The following is a 17,508-nucleotide window of genomic DNA, read 5'->3' as shown; positions in this document are numbered from 1 at the left end:
GGCAGCACTGTGGTTAGACAATTCATTTTCATCCGACTTCCGTTCCATTCACAAAATTAACTCCCCAAAAAAATGCCGTATATGGAGAGCTAAGTAGTTAAACTTGGAAAAAAAAAAAGGATACATTTCCCGCAGAATTATCACAAGATGTTTTGGAAAAATGTGCAAAATAATAATCTGTGAATTTGAGCCTGACATTGGTCAGAATGAGGTACACCGACCACGGACAACATCGTGCTGAAACTGTCTACTTCTGTTTAGCTTACGACAAGGGGCGTGATGGAAAAAGAGAGAGAGAATAAAAAGGGGGGGGGGGGGGTACTTGTTCGCAAAAAAAAGAAAGTTATATATATATATATATATATATTTGGAAGCTATAGAATAAGAGAAGATGAGCTTTGCCTTTGCCATTTAGCGGTGATTCGATGATGGGCGAAGGGAAAATGGTTCCTGCTTCCTGGCAATTTTGAATGGTTGGGTTTGGGCTGGTGGGGAGGGAAAAGGAAAATTGGGAGAGAAACTGTTTGGCATCTGAGATTTTTTTTTTGGTTCTCTTGCTATTTACGAGCTTCGCGTTCTCTAGTCTTCAGTGCGATCGTAACGATATCGAAGCTTGGAATTTTTTTTTCTCTCCCAGAGGTATTTTACGTTCGAGGCTGTGTTAGTAAACCTGGCAAGGAACACGAAAACTAAAAAAAAAGTAACATGATTTTAGTTGCTTCAGTGCTGTATTGTATATTAATTTGTATTTCTATATTATATGATGAAGTGACATGAATTTGGTTGTTAATTCAATTTTACTGCGATTCATCATGAAATTTAATTTTTAATCATTACTTATTATATATATGTTTTTTGTCATCAAATCTAAAGAAATATATCGTCTAACAATTTTTTTCCGCTTGTAAAAATTATTTAACCAAAAAAAAACGCAATTGACTACAAATATGTTTTAAATAGTAGGTACCCCAAGATTTTCGTCTTTTCTTTTTGTTAGCTCTGGAAATTAATGATTTAAATTATACCCAGATAATAAAATAAGAAATTAAATCCTACTTCGATTGTAAAATCAAAAATAAAGACTTTTATGTGTAAATTTATAAAAACATCCCATAAAAAATCAAATAACGATTAATTTGTGAGTATAGATGGATAAATTTCATGAAATAACTTAAGTTCATATGGATTTTAAATTATTAAAATAATATTTAACTTTTTTTAAAATTAGTTCAGTGTTGCCAACTTCGGAGTGTGCAAGCGAATGACCCAGTGTACGTAACATGTTTTAAGAGTCCACTTAATGTTTTTATTGCTCCTGAACGTCAAACCGAAAATTCAGTTTGCATGGAAACATTAATGTAATTTTAATTTCTGTGCACATATAAATGAACAATAAATGTTCACCTTTTATATTTAAAAAACCTGTGTGAATCATTCCATCCACGCTAACGGAGTGTTTATGTAGTGGGTAGAGACCGGAAAAAAAAACCGTGGATTCATTATACAACAGGCTAGATTCGAAACACGTTAACCGTTATGCTGCTTCAGTGATTGCCCTACAGTTAGTCTGAAGGAGTCTTAAGCCAATGAAAAAACCTTCTACAAAATAAGTATCGAATCACAAGCATCCCAGTTGACAGTTCTCACAAGTGGGTAGCCAATGAGCAGACGTCTCTTGCCCGAGTACTTAGAGGAATGTGAAGTACGTCCCAAGAGGTCAACGAATTCGCGAATATTTCAATTCTAGTGGTGGGCTTTCACTTTTGATTGATATTCACCCTCACGGAATGTACTGGTGCGTAAGGCGACAGCCCCACAAAATCGTTGATGGAAAGGGGACGGGAAAGGTATTTTGATTTTTTTTTGCGGTGGGGAGGGGGAGGGGGATGGTGGCGGGTAGTTAGTATCAATTTCGATTAAGACAAGTGCTTGTGCTCTGTGCAAAAGCAGTCGCGGTTGTAGGGAAGTGCGTACAGGCTTTCTAACTAACGTAACGTGTGTAAAACTACTATACACATTACCACATACTACATCTTACACTAACACCCATTTTAATTTCCTTGCAAAAGACAAAATAAACTGAAAACCTTGTTTTCTGACTTTAAGTGGTGTTAATCCAATAACTTTATAGCTATATACTTGGCCTTTTTTGTTAGGAATAATCTTAACACAGTGATGTTTTTTTTCCTTTCACTGATGCAGTTGAAAAAAAAAAGATCAAAAACTTATTTTACGGCCCCGCCTACCCGGATACACAAACGGTGCTAGAGCTTCAAAAGAACCAACGCGATTTAAAAAAACAAATTGCTCGTGCTATCACAGCGGCCTGTGTTTACGAAAACATTGAAAGAATATGCTATGGTTGGATTAGTAGTTGTTTCCGCATTCCATTTTTAAACTGTATTTTTTTTAGAATAGTGAAAATGGCTAAAACGCGTGTTTTCAGAATAATTATTGAGCATGAAACACCTGGGACAGATTCTTTAAAGTCCTCAAGGGTCTCGCATTTACACCATTATCTTAATTTTTTTCTGTTTATGAAAGTCATGTTAATTCATTTTAAATTTCGGGATAAAAATTCTATCGAACCAAAAATAGTTTAGAAAACTACACCTTAAACACGATAGCCTGAGAAAAATTGTGTAGTTATGGCAACAAAACTATTTTTAATATACTGACAAGAAATAGCTGAGAACGAAGTAACATAAATTGAAAGATTTCGAAACACGTGGACGTTTTATAAATAATGTTTTAGAACAACTTGCACAGATAATCAGGTTGCTGTATTCTAGGTTGCTTACTGCTTCATTCCAAAACTATGACATAACTGCTACGTTGACAATTCTTGGCTGACCTCGGTTGAAAACTCATAGTTTACTATATTTTTTTGTAACTGCCTTGCGAATTTTGAAGTGAAACTTCATTGCAGCCGGTAGGGTTAAGTAAAGACAAAAACGTCCTCATAGTGTAACGACAATGTAACGCTCAGAGAGTAACGAAAAGCGTAACGAACCAAAATGGAGACTGTCAATGGTTGAGAAGGGGAGGGGTCTCAGGAGTGGGGTGCTCGATGGAATTTTACCACGGTTTTTTTTTATTAACTCGGTCTTGACTGTTTGTATGTTCGTACAAAAACGTTTTGCGATCGATTGTAATCTAACTTCCCGAGGAGCTACAGACTTGAAACTTTGAACATGGTTCAGAACAGGATGACACTGCAATATTTACTTGCTTTTCTTTTTGTCCGTCTGTTCGTTTGTTCGTCTTTTCGGTACAAATTACTTTGGTTTTGTTTAGCAATGCCCCAGGATTCGTGTGCTTTAGGCTACGTGCAGAACAGTACAGTGTTGCGGGATGCATAATGCAGAACTCAGCAGGCGGTGCCTACATTACCGACTGCTCCAGACCTTTTAAAGTTTTTACAACAGGATTGAGGGTAGAAATAATTTCAGAAACATGTAAAATTTAACATAATTTTTTAATTCTTCAGCTTTTTTTATTTTATACTCTTTACGGATTCATTAACACATTTAACCATACATTTCACAGCCTGAGAATAATAGAACATATCCATAAATTTTCTTTGCGTTAAGAATTATGTATTCAGAATGAAAAAAAAATTATGAAATTTTAATTTAATTATTTTTACTGTGGCACACTGCATCACTTGTGTACTTGCTTATTCACGTGCCTGCGAACATTCTTTTACATTCTTATACCTCTGTATGCGTAGCGTCAGGTATAAAGCGTGAGGCAACCATGCACCGAAGTGTTTATTTATAATAATTATTTTTATTTTTTTGACGTTCTTCTCGTGGCCTGCCGGGAATTCCTCGTCATCCGGTTGGCGGGAAACCCTTTCTCGGAGTTCTCTAATTAGTTCTCTGCGGCGTGAAAGACGACTGAAGAAGCGGCGAACGACCCAAAAGAAAAAAAAAGAGATTCCTGAACCGGGTGAAGAGCTCTTAAGAACCAAGGCGCGCATTGTTAGTAATTAAAAAAAACAACACTTACCCTATTATCGTCTCGCTGAAGTCTTCTCCAACTACAAATTTCTGAAGAAATAAAGGAAGCTGCGGCAGAATTAAAAAACAAAACTGGTTTCACTTGGATTTTAAAATATACACTGAAAATACTGGAAATTAAAAAGCTTCCTGATTATTGCTGCATATTTCAACTCCGAGATGGTTCGGATAACCGCCTACCCGGTCACATATACCGCGCGCAGTGTTTCAGAATAAACCACGTGGTTTGAAAGATGCTTGAGATATCCGAGTGGAGTCAGTTTACGAAAAGGATTTAAGAATGTGCCGAGGGCGTATGAGTAGTTCCGTTTCCGTATTCCGTTTCTAAGCTGTATTTGTTTTTTTAGGAGTGTGAAAATCGCTTAAACGCGTGTTTGAAGTAATTTATAGACACGGAACACCCAGTGCATATTTTTGAAACTCCTTAAGGGACCTTCATTACATCTTCATCTTTATTTCTCCACCATATAATATTACGATCACCGCTCAAATTTCATAGTTGACCTATGCACGGCGAGAAGACAGCGCCAGTTCAGAGCCTTGCGCTTAGAGGCGAAAATGCGCTAGAAGCACCACCGAGCGTCGCACTTATTGTCCCGCCTCACTAACACAGATGCATCCCTGGCTAGACCCGGGGGGGGGGGGGGGGGGGGGGAGGGGAGCGCGTTTAAGTAATTAAATTCAACTTACGAAGCTGTCGGCGGTGAGTATACCTTTACTGTTCAGGTGGGCAAACAAATTGAGTAGGTAAATTAAATTGGTTGCAAACACGAATATTGTTCGTGCGCCAAGTTGCGAACAGCGGGAGTTGTACGAATCAAGCGAACTTTCAAGTCCCATGACGCTCATCGAACAACTTATGGAAATCAGACCGTTAAAAAAAAAGTGAAGTTAGAGATTGCAAAGACTGGTAACGAACGAACGCGTTTTTTTTTTTAAGTCGGCGAACGCATCCCTTGGTGAACTGGAAGCTCGCCAGCACAGGTAACCATATCACCCGACTGAACGTCTTATAAAAGTGATTTAATAACAATTGTCTAAAGTAGCTTGGCTTCTGGGTTGTAGCCGCGTCCTTGGCGAATAATTCACCGACGTTTCGGTCGACATTGCAGTCGCCATCATCAGGGAGCTGTTACCTATCCCAGTTCCTCGGTAGGCAACTGCTCCCTGATGATGGCGACTGCAATGTCGACCGAAAACGTCGGTGAATTATTCGCCAAGGACGCGGCTACGACCCAGAAGCCAAGCTACTTTAGACTATGGCCGTGAAATCCTGCGAACATTATTAACAATTGCTGAAGCTGTCTCGTCGTTGCTAGCCAACTGTGTCCGTCCGTGCTCTTACTATTATTATTATTAGAATTTAATAACTAAATTTTTTCTACGTAGTTCTTGTGCTCTCTGATATTCAAGTTTGATTGGGTGTGTCTGTGCCGTCGTTGTTTTATTGTCCGTAATACTTGTTTAGGTTCATTGTTGGGTTTATCTGTTCGACATCAGCTGATTTTGGCTGGTTTACTTCAGGTTTATGTTTGAATTTTTATTTATTATTATGAAATTAATGGATTTTTCCCATGTAAAACTTTGCAAAACTGCAATGGCGTGTATCCAAGAAATTTTATTAAATTCGAGATTCTAAATCGCACGAATCATTTAGAGAACGTTTCAGTTAAAAGTGTTGTGACGGAAGTTAATATTGGAATGGTTATAAGTAGAGACCGGAAAAATTCGCGGATTCAATTTCGTGATGGACTAGAATCCAAAAACGTTTGCCTTTTTACTGCATCAGTGATTGGGCCACAGTTTATCTGAATGACACTTGGACAATTAAGAACCTTAAACAAAAGAAGTATCGAATCACTAGCGTCCCAGTTAACAAGTGTCACGAGTCAGTAGCCTATGAGTAGGGCCATGCAAATTTCGCGAAAAGATCCTGAGAGTAGCTGGAAGTTAAAACACTGTAGCATCGTCTGTGTTTCGTGATTGGGTGAGTTTCTTTGAGGTGCATGTCGATTGTTACAACAACCAATCACACTAATTCAGTGCGGAAGCAAACTCGTCCTTAGTGGCTCGTGCAAACAAGGCAACGACTTCTCTCGCAGACGGCCGCCAATCACAAGGAAGAAACCGCTGGTGTGGGTATACCATGTTGCAGTCTAGTAGGCGTTCAGATTTTTTTCGCGAAAATTTACTGCCCCTACCTATGAGTAGAGACCGGAAAAATTCGCGGATTCATTTCGCGATATGCTGAAATGCAAATAGTTGTACCTTAATGCAATTTATGCTATTGGTTCACTGTTAACCTGGAGGAGTGTGGGCCAATTATAGGCCCACAGTCAAAGCAGTATCGAATCACGAGTCACCCAGTTGAGACGCCTCACAATTCAATAGCCAATGAACAGTTGACGTTTGCCCGAGTGTGCACAGGATCGTGGAGTCGATCCTGGAGGTCGTTGAATACGCGAATTTTTCCAGTCCCTACCTATGAGCAAATGTAATTTTCCCGCGTGCATAGAGGATCATGGAGTATATCCTACAGGTCACTGAACTCGCGAATTTTTCCGGTCTCTAGTTATAAGGTAGAGTGTGTCCGCCTCTTCAGCTCGATAGTTCTTCTCCCTGGCCCGCCACAGCTAGAGGCGCCGTGTGTCAGTCGGCAGCCACTGACTGGCCAATGGGCAGGAGTCGCTGACCGACGGCGTCGAACGACGAGAGCTTGAAGCTGGACGTGTCGCAGATGGAGTTACGTATTAAAGAGAGCCAGAGTGAAGCTCGTGGCCCACTACGGCGCGCCGCGCAGCCCTGGAAAGAATTCCGGCTCAACAGTTTGCACGTATTTAAACCAGGATGCGCCCACTATGGCGCAGCCCTGTCCGCCGCGGAATTGTTCCGGCGCCGGAGCTCTCGGGAGAATTCGGAGCGGAACATTTCTGCGCGGCGCGGCGGCTTGCTACAGTGTTGCGGTGGCAGACGGAGGAAAAATTTGGGCTGACACCACCTTCGGGTGCCTTCGGTGCCACTCGGTCATGATCGGTATGTTTTTTCGAGTCTGTTTATGAGATCTGCGCACGTGGCCGTACTTATCTAGAGTAAAAAAAGATTAGTTCAGGTAAAGTTTGAGAATTCATTACTTTATTTAATATCTTTAATGTGTCTATATTAATGGAATTATCCTTTGTTTGTTTTAAAACAAAACCAGTCACGCGATACACCTGTACACTAGGTGTACCCTGAAGGAACTGAGCGTTCTGAATCATAAAACGGCGTCTGTAGTGTGCGACCCCCCACGAGCGGAACCTTCGGAAACTTCCGCAGGGCTGCGCGGCGCGCTGTAGTGGGCGATGAGCATAATGACGGTTGTACCGAGAAGCGCGCGTAACATTGGCTTGCACAGTAGAACGATAGTTATCGGCGGGTGTGGCGGGTTGCCTACCCGATAGCATCAAGGAGGTACAGCACCCGAGTCGCGTATGTTGAAGGTCTCTAGTTCGAAGCCAGGGACAACAGTGAGAGCATCCAGTAACCTAATCTGTAACAGTCGGATACGTGCATAGGAAATAAATAACGTGTGTGCGTGTGTATGTGGAACAGAACCAGCATGAAATAGTTCTTGGTTATAGCTCACGAATCCTCAGACTTAAAGGCAATTCCTTAACCAGGGATCCGAATTGTTCTGACATCTCCCGACCCTCATTTCCCCCGTCTTCCCACACCCCTTCCTTCCAGAGTTTACTCTGGTGGATTCAGACACAAAAGTACCCCTTCCCCCAACCCAATCCCACAATAAGCCATTACGTGTTATATTAAAAATATAATATGACCATTTGTTTTTTAGTTTCTCACATTTTCTCGGCTCATGTGTACGAGTCACCTGGCCCACGCAATGTGACGTATACGTGAGGCAAAAAGGATAAGTACTCAATTTTAATGCACGTTTACTTCAAGTATTATGATAATCTGAATATATAATATTTCAAAATAATATCAGAAATTTTAACTTAGGCGATATTACTTACATTTTCATGGTGTCGTTGAGATAAGTCTTTGATGCATTGTAAAACAACTTTTTTTGTAAGAAAAATTCCAAACCAATTTTTCTTAAAATTGAATAAATCTCCTGTTAAATAAACGATAATATTACAATCATATGATTGTTGTTAGTTTTTAGAGGTTGACCGCGTCGAAGTGGTGGATTGTATTTACGTTTCGCCCTGATTTGCAGCAGGCATCTTCAGGGGTGAAAAAAAACAACAAACAAGGGGAGGTCGACTACTCTTCATCGCCGATCTCGTCCTTATTCACAGAATATGCAGGGCTTGACTAGAAATTGAAGCGATGCTATTGGGAGATCCAGATGACCAAGCGTTCAGAAGATGAATTTTTTTTGTCGCGGTCACTACACGAGTCTTTTATGTTAGCATAATATCCTAGAAGTGGTTGGCGTAGCGTCAAAAAATACGGATTAGTAAAACCGAGGGTTGCGGGTTCAAGTCCTCGCGCGGATACTTTTTTTTCCTTTGGCTTCTTTTCAAATTTTACGATAATTACGCCACAATTGAACCGAAACAAAGCAAATTGTATTTGTTTATATTTTCACAAAATGCATAGCGCGTCACTATTTTAACAGGCGCATTATCACGCCTTGTTGATAGTCGCTCGCACGGTTAGTACAATGTAAAATTGTGTCTTAGAACTTTTGTGCTCTTTGCGTATATGCGAAACAAGGACAGTGCTAACAGCAGATATTGTGCATTGGAATGAGATAATAAATAATGAATACCCATTTAAGTGAACACTTCAAGCTAAGGATGAGTCACGCTGATATGGGCTTGTTCTCCGAGTGTTATTGTATTCATTTTTGTCACCAATCCTTGATGGTTTTCTTTTTCTATGAACCAGGTGTGAACCAGCAATGGTGTACATCCATCAACTTATTTCTGAAAGAATACTTCCAGTTCCAAACTATGACTTCATCCTCTCAGCCACGCTAGTTTATTTTTTTGACGTGACGTCTAATAAATCGATGAACGCCGGCTGCACGCACGAAAAAGTGTCCCGTTACGCACATTGTTCCGTTACGCGGTGTCCCGTTACACTCATTGTCCCGTTACACTCATTGTCCTGTTACGCTCATTGTTCCGTTACGCTCATTGTTCCGTTACGCTGTGTCCCGTTACGCTCATTGTACGCTTGCGCCGCACCGTCAGAAGTGAAAACTTAAAACTTTTTATAAATGTGTAATATGAAATAATTTCTACGTCAAATGTACGTAAGAAAATGAATCTGATTACAAGTATAATTTCAAGTATATATTCTTTTATTATTAAAACAAGTAGCATCTGTCGGCGAGTGCAGTAATAATAGTTTATGTTAGATATTTGATAACAGTTTATTTATATGAAAACTTGTTCATGATTATATTTAAACGAAAAGTTAATGTGGTTTTCATTGCTTATTACAACAACAATTTCGGCAATAAAGGTTTATTATTCTTGCATTTTAAAAATCTGATTACTAGTATAACTTCAAGTATTTATTCTTTTATTATTAAAATAAAAATGATTCAATTTTATTCATTAAAGTATGCAATAATTTCATCAATGTTTTGTTATGACATTGTCACGTTAAACTATCTTCCGTAAACCGACTTTACAGACAACCAATTTTTTTTTCTTTCTCGCGTGTGCAGCTGGCACAAGACCAACTATCTGGGGGCGTGTAACGAGGCTTGCTGTGCAAGATGGCGGAGCAGAAGCAGGAAAGAGAAGAAAGGGAAAGTTCTGGGCAGGATGTTGGCAGCTCGCTTCCGAAGGAGGCCCCCCGACGAAAGAACTTGCCGTTACCAGACGTTTGTACGTTCCCAGCTCCGGACCTAGAACACTTTCACAATTTGAATACTTCAAACATTTCCAGAAAAAAAATTCCCTCATACACGTGCTTTGAAAAAAAAAATATATATATAAAAAATAGGGTGCGTGTACTGATGTGCGCGCGTATTAAAAAAAAAACTGAACTTTTTTTGCATGCAAATAATTAATGGAGATAAAATAATAAAATGTCTAGAGTGATATTATAAATACGGTTGGTAAGGTGCAAATTTGATCAAATTAAAATTTTTAAACAAATACAGAGCATTTAATTTTTATATAAACACGTTGATAAAATTAATTATTTAATTTAGTAAAATAATCGACGTTCATTTTAATTAGTAGTGAAAAAATACTATATGCTAATTATAATTGATTAATTATAATTATTCATTAATTATGATGTAATAATTTATAAATAATAATAAAATGAAATCATAGGTACGTACGGGAACATAACCTCACGTATAAAAATACACATGAAAAAGTTTATAAATATAATTTCGATCATTAATATTCACAATAAATAAATGTTTATAATATTCGGACCAGTAGTAAACACCAATCACTAAAGTATATGATTTAAAAGAACTTATGTATTATTTTTATTTTATGTAGAATGTTTTTTGTATTTAACTTTTTTTTATCTTGTTAAAATTTCGTTCAATGGTGCGTGCGTGTCAAAATAATTCACTCTCGTTTTTTTCATAACGCGCCTAAAGAAGTATAATTTAATTTAATTTATCCTCTGATATTTTAAAGGCACATTCAAAAAGTTAAATGTTTAAAATATACATATTTCTTATGCAAATTGATGTAAGTACAATGGAATCCTCCGAATACACTTACCAATTCGCTCACATATTTAGAGGTGTGGGAACTACGCGGATTAATTTAGTCACAAGATAGATTGCAAACCTTCATGCTCTTGCACTGTGTTCATGATTGGACCGTTATTATTTGGACACGCACCACCACTATTGGGGGCCAACGATGCCCAGCTAGAAGAAAAAAAAGGAAATAATCAGATTGTGCAGATTAACGAGAAAAAAAAAAAAGTTCTCAAGAAGAAATCGGCCAATGTAAAAGTAAAAGAATGTGGATTAAAAATAAGGTTTTGAATTTCAGCTTGACGCCGAAAGAATTCTCAAAAATTTTAGGGTCTCTACACATATTATAAGTTTTCTTACACCGAGTTGGTAGTGAATAAACATAAGGAATATTTCATAGGATATTTCTGTAGACACGGAGCATGAAAACCATTATGAAGTGGGTGGTATCATTGGAGTATGAAGTTAGATTTTGGGTGAGAGCAATCTTTTCCGTGTTAGTAATTGTTAATAATTTTTTTTTCCGTTTAAAGTGAAGTTTAAAAACTTATTCCTTTCTGATATGTTGCTAAATCTTTGTTAAAAAGTACTCGCTTCATGATTGCATTCTTGATGTGTAACATCTTAGCTCTCGATGTACGGCATTTGGTAGGAGTAGTTACGTGCATGCGACGGAAGTAGCGTGGAACGGAAATGTGTAACCACGGTGCTGCCATCTGTGGTGGATGGCGCGAAACAAACTTCACAGAGCCGAAGGGAAACTTAATGTATTGACTGTTCACTGAATTTTAACCATATGGTTAGTATTTTAATAAAGATACTTCTCGATTTTATCAGAGTCGTTTCATTATATATTTTAAAACTTTTTTCTCTACAAATCGAATGATTCCATAGTTGACGTAACTGCTCCTGTAACGAATTCTAGAGGCAATTGCGGAAATTACGTTTGATTCACGTCAAAAAATGTGGTTTGTATATTTATCGCGCTTGGCATTTTTTTAAAAAGGAATTCTACGTTAAATTTCGTGTCCGAGTTTCCTATTTTAAGTGTATTTGCAACACGAGAACACACGAATTTGCTTGTTACCGAGGTTGGACGTTCACACAACACTCGCGAGTTCTGAAAGTCTCTCTGAATTTTTTTTTTTTTCCATTCTTCCTAGCGAGTTACTAAAAAGATTTTAAACAATCTCTTAGTATAAGCCTCTATAGAGTAACGGTTTATTTTTATAACCGAATGTAGACTCAAAAAACCTTCAATTTTAGAAAAAAATCACCATCTCCCTAGATGGAAGCCTAAGATTCACATTAATCTGTTCCAGGTCGGTTTTTTTTTATTTTCGGGGTAATTCTTTCCCTGTTTACCTGAAATCATAACATCGAGGTTTAAAATTTTGAATTCCATTCATAGCATACGTAATATTTTTGTAAGATACTGTTTCTCACAAATTTCCTACAATTTTACGCCATTTTACGTGTTAAGGTTAGTAATTTTTCTATATTTGGTTAGAAGTTTTATGTTTTTATTGTTCATAACAATGTTAGGCCGGATTCTAGAGAGCTACTTTTCTGAGGAAAAAAAAATTTAAAACTTAAAAAAAGTACATTTTTACTTCTTGACATGTTTTTTAATCATTATATAAGAATGTGTTGTGATAATTTAAGTAGTTTACCATTTTAACGCGTTGTTTAGTTAGGTTTATAGACCTATATTACAAATCTGAGATATCATGAGAATGGTCCGTTGGGTTAGGTTAGGTACAGTAGAAATACTGTTACGAACTGGGAAGCAGAGCCGCGACGCGTGCCACGTACCTCCAGCGGCAGTCAGTCCCGAGGCTTCTCACACGGCCTCTGACGTCATGCGCGTAGTAGCGCGGTTCGATCTCACCTCTCCTCTTCATCCTTCCTCGGCGCTGTTATCTGTCGCTGAGCGGCCTTGGGAATCCCGCGGGCCGCCGCCCGGAGTGGCGCGAATTAACACCGCCTTTCTGGACCTTTCGGGCGTCGGGTCGGCCCGGGATGGACGCGACTCGTCACGGCCGCTCTCGTCGGTTCGAGAAGGGCGCCACAGGTATGTAAGCAGCGACGCCGGCTTCCGCGGCAGTTCCGGGAGTTCGGAGAGTTCGCGTGAGTGAAGGGAAGTGCGACATCGGCGAAGAGGGTGAGAGACCCCCTCGAGAGTGGCGCGACGCTAGAGAGTGCGACTGAGTGGCGCGAGACTGTGTGTGCGTACAGGCGCGAGGTAAGGGGCAAACCACTGGATCCTAGATCCACTGAGGAGTGCGAAATGTGAAACTTGGACAGACATTGAGTGAATTGCGAATGAACGTTTTCAAGTGCCAGTGATGGTGATCGGGCATTTTTAAGTACAATTAATTATTTATTAGTAATGTAAATATTAGTAATTAATAACACTGTAATAAAAACTAAATTAGGCTATCCCTTACGAACCCAGTTCTCCACAAATAGGTCGTGACAATACTTTTAAACTGTGTAGGCAGTTGGTTATGTTAGATTAGCAACATTAAAGATACTTTAAAGAGTGGACGGTTGGTTATTTCGTCGAGAACGGCGAGTTTTGCAGTTTGGCCTGTCCGACGGTTGGAGACCGGAAGAATTCGCGGGTTTTATTTAACTACAGTAAAAAAAATTCAAACACACATATCTTTATCGAGCTGCTCGAATATCTGTCTCCAAAGTTAATTCGGGTATTTTTTTACCCGCACACACTAAATATTTTTTGTAGATGAAACAAATAAATTCATGTAAAATAATATATATTTGTAAATGTTTACATGAATATTTATGTTCCATTTACAAAAACCAATTTACAGTGTATTCTTAACTACGACCTCCACGTTTTATCTACTTGAGAAAAACTCACGTGCCGATCCAGCATGGAATCAAAACCGTATTGCTTTGGCGGTAGGTGAATCATCTGAACATTCAACCACCTTGCAATTTTCCATTACAAAACTTAACATAAAATCTTAAAATAAGATACAGAGGGATGTGATACTTACTGACGCTCTATCGTGCAGGATACAAACATCGTCATTTATATATTATTTTTAAATTTTTGTATTTGGTCTTGACTATGGCAATCGGCGTTAGTATGTACGTATGGATGTGACCTTTTATGACGATAACTTTCGAACCGTTATTGGATTTTCACAAAATTTCGTAGGTAGGCAGTATGACCAATGGATTTTTAATTTTGTGTATGAACTAAAACGGTCGAGGGATTTTTGATATATTTTTGAATACATACACAAATAACTTCCAAAATAAAACGTTTTACCTTAATTTCTGGCTTTTAATTTAAACAGAATAGTATCCATAAACATCACGATACTTCATCCTATAAGTGAACTAAATAAAATAACAAGAGATTAAATGCAACTGAATTAAATCTACTACTACTCTAGGAATGTATTAGTTGCGTTAACTGTTAAAAAAATTGGCACAGTTGTCTACGTTTGTATTATATTTAAATGTTAGGTTGCAGGTTACGTTAAAAATATTAGTTAACAGTTACAGTTGTGTCATCTAGCTGTATGGAGAATAAAACAGCTTGAAAGCAATGCAGCAAATTGTCTCACGCTTCGTCAACGCTAATTGGCCAGTGTTTCCCATATTGTACTATTACGATATTCAATATTAACTAATCGACAATTACAACCCGAACTGCAAGCAATGAATGCAAATGCTCGTTACTATGGATATAAATAAAAGATTCAACAATGCACTAGCGAAATCCATTCAGCCATTTTAGAATGGGGATTGATCTCACAGGGACCGTGCATTTTTCCGGGGATAAAAAAGTAGTGTATGCCACTCTCCGGCCGATAAACTATCTGTTCGAGAAATCGTGTTGATCCGTTGCTGCTTTGCTGCGTGAAAGGACAAACCAACGAACACACTATCCCATTTATTTATTTATTTTATTTATTTATTTATTTATTATAATTATTTGAGTGACTACCAACAGTCAGAGCCTTTAGCAGGTGGGCACTTAACAAATATTACAAAAAAATAACAATAACATACACGAAACACAATAATAACACAACCATGAAATGGGACAACACAAACATAAACACATGACAAAAGACATTAAAAAAATATAACTAAATTTGTCAATTTAAAATTAATAAATTATCAATGAAATAACATTATAATATTAGTAGTATTAGTTACGGGCTAAACATATTTCAAGGTCATTAAAACTGAACATCGCAAGATACAGTTCGGGGTGAGCTACAAGTTCATTCCATTTTTATTTTCCATTTCCGTTTTTTGGGGGCTGAAGAGATTGCGGCAAACACGCCTGCCAACAGGTTCGCCTTGCCGGATGTGGGTAGGCAACCCCACACAACGGTCGTGCTGGGCGGGCTAGTATGATGGTTTCACCCAGGCGCTTGCGGTGGCATCCCCACATGAATTAGAAAGTCACAACTTATAACAGTCTCTTAGAATTCTTGAAAGAAAAAAAACAACCCCATATCTTAGAACGGGCATAAGTTAGAATGATCACAACTTAGAACTGTCATAACATATTAACACCTATCATAAAAAACACAGCGCCGAAAACACACAACTTAGAAACGCCGTAACATAGGGCTGTCGTGGAACTGTGTGTTTGTGGGTGAGTATGCGAGTTAACAAGTCTTCAAGTAGGTTCACAAGTGTGCAATTTTAAAAAGTTGTACAATGATGAAAACACGCCATGTCTGTTTTTTCGGCAAATTAACTTTATCGCTAAAAAATATTTCCGGTAAATCAGCTTTGGACTTTACGTTACCCTCTGAGTGATAAAACGTTCACCCTTCCCCCTCCACACGGTTTGGCTTGGATGACGTCATAGCTTGTACTCGCCCTCTCCCGCTGCAAAGAAGTTTCGTATCAGAAATGAAGGAAGGGAAAAAAAAAAAATATCCATTCATATTGCGTAACCGCCGCGGCGAAGCTGTGGTTACGTCGCGACTCAGGGGCGAAGCGCGGTCACGTGACACTTCGTCCGCGGACAGAGAAAAGTAGTGGGGGAGGGGGGGGGGGTGCGCGGCGGGGTAATGGATTCCACTGTGATGTCAAGAGCGCATGTTTCCCTCCCCAGAGACGTAGACTCCTATCCCCCCCTCCAACCCCCCCCCCACTCACATTCCGTCCGTCACACGACCTCGCACTGCAGCACGTAACACGCGCCGCAAAACATCGCTAACTGTTTAAAGTGACCAGATGAACTCACACACAAAGCTTGCATTTGTGAGTGATACATTTTTTCCCCCTGTTTAATTCAGTGAATTGAATCAATGTGTAAAAATAAAAAAAGAGGAAATAAAATTTTAAAAAAAATTTTTTTTGTTTACCTCCATACAGGTATATCTAAAATGGATAGTTTGTATCTACTTTGAATTTAGTTTTATTGCAGTCACCATCACTATTTGTTGTTATCGAGGGTTAAGGTCAGTAAATATTACAATAACTAGATTTCATGGCGATCAGTTGAACGGTATATAAGTTGATGCACTGCAGCGCCGTCTAGTGGCGAGTTATACAGACTGCTTGCATGACCGAAACAATGTATATTTCTTTAAAAGGTAGATTTAGAAGAAAGATTAAAAACACTTCGAGTCTTTCCCGCGGTGGCCTAAATACAATTTCTACATAGATTTTCGTTTAATTGTCCCTAGACCCCGCAAAATCATTGCCAACTCTAAAGTTTTTGAAGTTATACTTCTTTAGGCGCGTTATGAAAAAAAATATGAGAGTGAAATTTTAAGATGCGCGCGCACCATGTACGACATTTTCAAAGGAAGATGGTGGACCCACGTTTATGAACATAAACTCACGTTACGGGACATAGCAAACGTATTAGTTTACCAAATTAAACTTTATGATAGTGAAATTACCATGGAATTTATTTTGGTCAACTAAAATAGTCATAGTAAAGATTAAATTACAAGGTTTGAAAAAAACCACATTATTTTGGGATTACATCAAATATAAGACACATTTACCTCGTAACCTTCTGTCAGAGCAGTAGTTATACTGCGCGGTCAATATGCTAAGGTTTTTTAAAAATATTTCCTTAAATGAAACAATTGCATCTGTAAATAATCTGAGTGTATATATAACTGAAATGAAAAAAAAAAATGTAATTTTCTGACAAAAGAGCACTGAGTGCTGGTGTGTCAATGTAACCTGTATTTGTAAAGAACCATGAAAAGACAAAATAAAGAGATTTTGAAATTGAATTGAAATTGAAATTGTCAGTATGCTGAAGGGCCGTAGTTCAAAACTCGGCGGTAGGTTTTTTTTTACTTTTTTTAGTTATATTTCTTTAGGCGCGTTTGAGAGTGAAATTTTAAGATGCGCGCGCATCACTGTAACACAAAATTAACAGGTTGAAGCTGCCCGCTAAATCGCTCATTAAGTTTCGAAAAAAAAGCTACCAACAAAATAAAAAGCATGTTGTCACGCTCGTCGCCTCTGATAACTTTTTTCATATTTATAATATTTATCTACATGTTTATAGTTTCTACATTCACAACACGTGTTTTAGTTTCATACAAGTGCGAATTATATATGTGCTAATAAAACATATTCGGTAATGATTCAAATTAAATATTTTGATTAATATTATTTACTATTCGTAAATATTAATAAAAATATTGTGCTTATATACTTTTTCAAGTGCTCCAATATAATTGAGGTTAACTATCCGTATGCATTATTTATTGATATAAATTAAAATATTATTATTTGATATAATTAATACTA

General features: G+C 38.1%; 1 protein-coding gene across 1 annotated transcript in view; it reads left to right on the top strand.

The window, feature by feature from the left end:
• Positions 1–12,856, top strand: part of LOC134538602 (actin-related protein 3C-like) — a 155,527-nt gene extending 142,671 nt beyond the window's left edge. The window contains exon 3 of the mRNA XM_063380030.1: positions 12,830–12,856. Within this exon, the coding sequence (XP_063236100.1) occupies positions 12,830–12,856 (27 nt within the window). The remainder of the gene's footprint in view (positions 1–12,829) is intronic.
• The last annotated feature ends 4,652 nt before the right edge of the window (positions 12,857–17,508 follow it).

The sequence above is a fragment of the Bacillus rossius genome, chromosome 13 (assembly GCF_032445375.1).
Source record: "Bacillus rossius redtenbacheri isolate Brsri chromosome 13, Brsri_v3, whole genome shotgun sequence".
Lineage (NCBI taxonomy): Eukaryota > Metazoa > Arthropoda > Insecta > Phasmatodea > Bacillidae > Bacillus > Bacillus rossius.
The sequence above is the reverse complement of the archived record's forward strand: the minus strand, read 5'-3'. Positions and strand labels throughout refer to the sequence as shown.